The sequence below is a fragment of the Nanorana parkeri genome, unplaced genomic scaffold (genome assembly GCF_000935625.1).
Source record: "Nanorana parkeri isolate BGI_ZX_2015 unplaced genomic scaffold, ASM93562v1 scaffold11, whole genome shotgun sequence".
In the NCBI taxonomy this organism is placed as follows: domain Eukaryota; kingdom Metazoa; phylum Chordata; class Amphibia; order Anura; family Dicroglossidae; genus Nanorana; species Nanorana parkeri.
The window spans coordinates 2958651-2958947 of record NW_017306279.1 but is presented as its reverse complement, the minus strand read 5'-3'; the positions used below and the strand labels follow the sequence as shown (position 1 = coordinate 2958947).

General features: G+C 35.0%; 1 protein-coding gene across 1 annotated transcript in view; it reads right to left on the bottom strand.

Annotated features, from left to right (window-relative positions):
• Window positions 1–124: 124 nt before the first annotated feature.
• The window catches only part of CCT4 (chaperonin containing TCP1 subunit 4), a 22187-nt gene continuing 22014 nt past the window's right edge, over window positions 125–297 (bottom strand). Inside the window, exon 14 of the mRNA XM_018555932.1 lies at window positions 125–266. Within this exon, the coding sequence (XP_018411434.1) occupies window positions 252–266 (15 nt within the window). The 3' untranslated portion in view covers window positions 125–251. The remainder of the gene's footprint in view (window positions 267–297) is intronic.

The following is a 297-nucleotide window of genomic DNA, read 5'->3' as shown; positions in this document are numbered from 1 at the left end:
TTGCAATTTGGCCTCACAAAGTGTAAAAGTTGCTCTAAAAGCATAAATACAAGCAAAACCATTTCCTAAATCTTACCAATGATGAGGGGAAAAAAAAAAAAAAATACACGCACAAATGTTCTCAGTTCATATAACAACTTTATTAAATTAAGTGTCGGCACAGGTGTATAGCCAGCGTTGATGTCCATAGAAAGCCATGACATCCAGACTTAATGAAATGTTCCAAGGAGGATTGCAGGCAAAAAGAAAGTCTATCGTGTGTTAACCTAGGGGAAGAAAAAAAAAAAAAGAGACTAA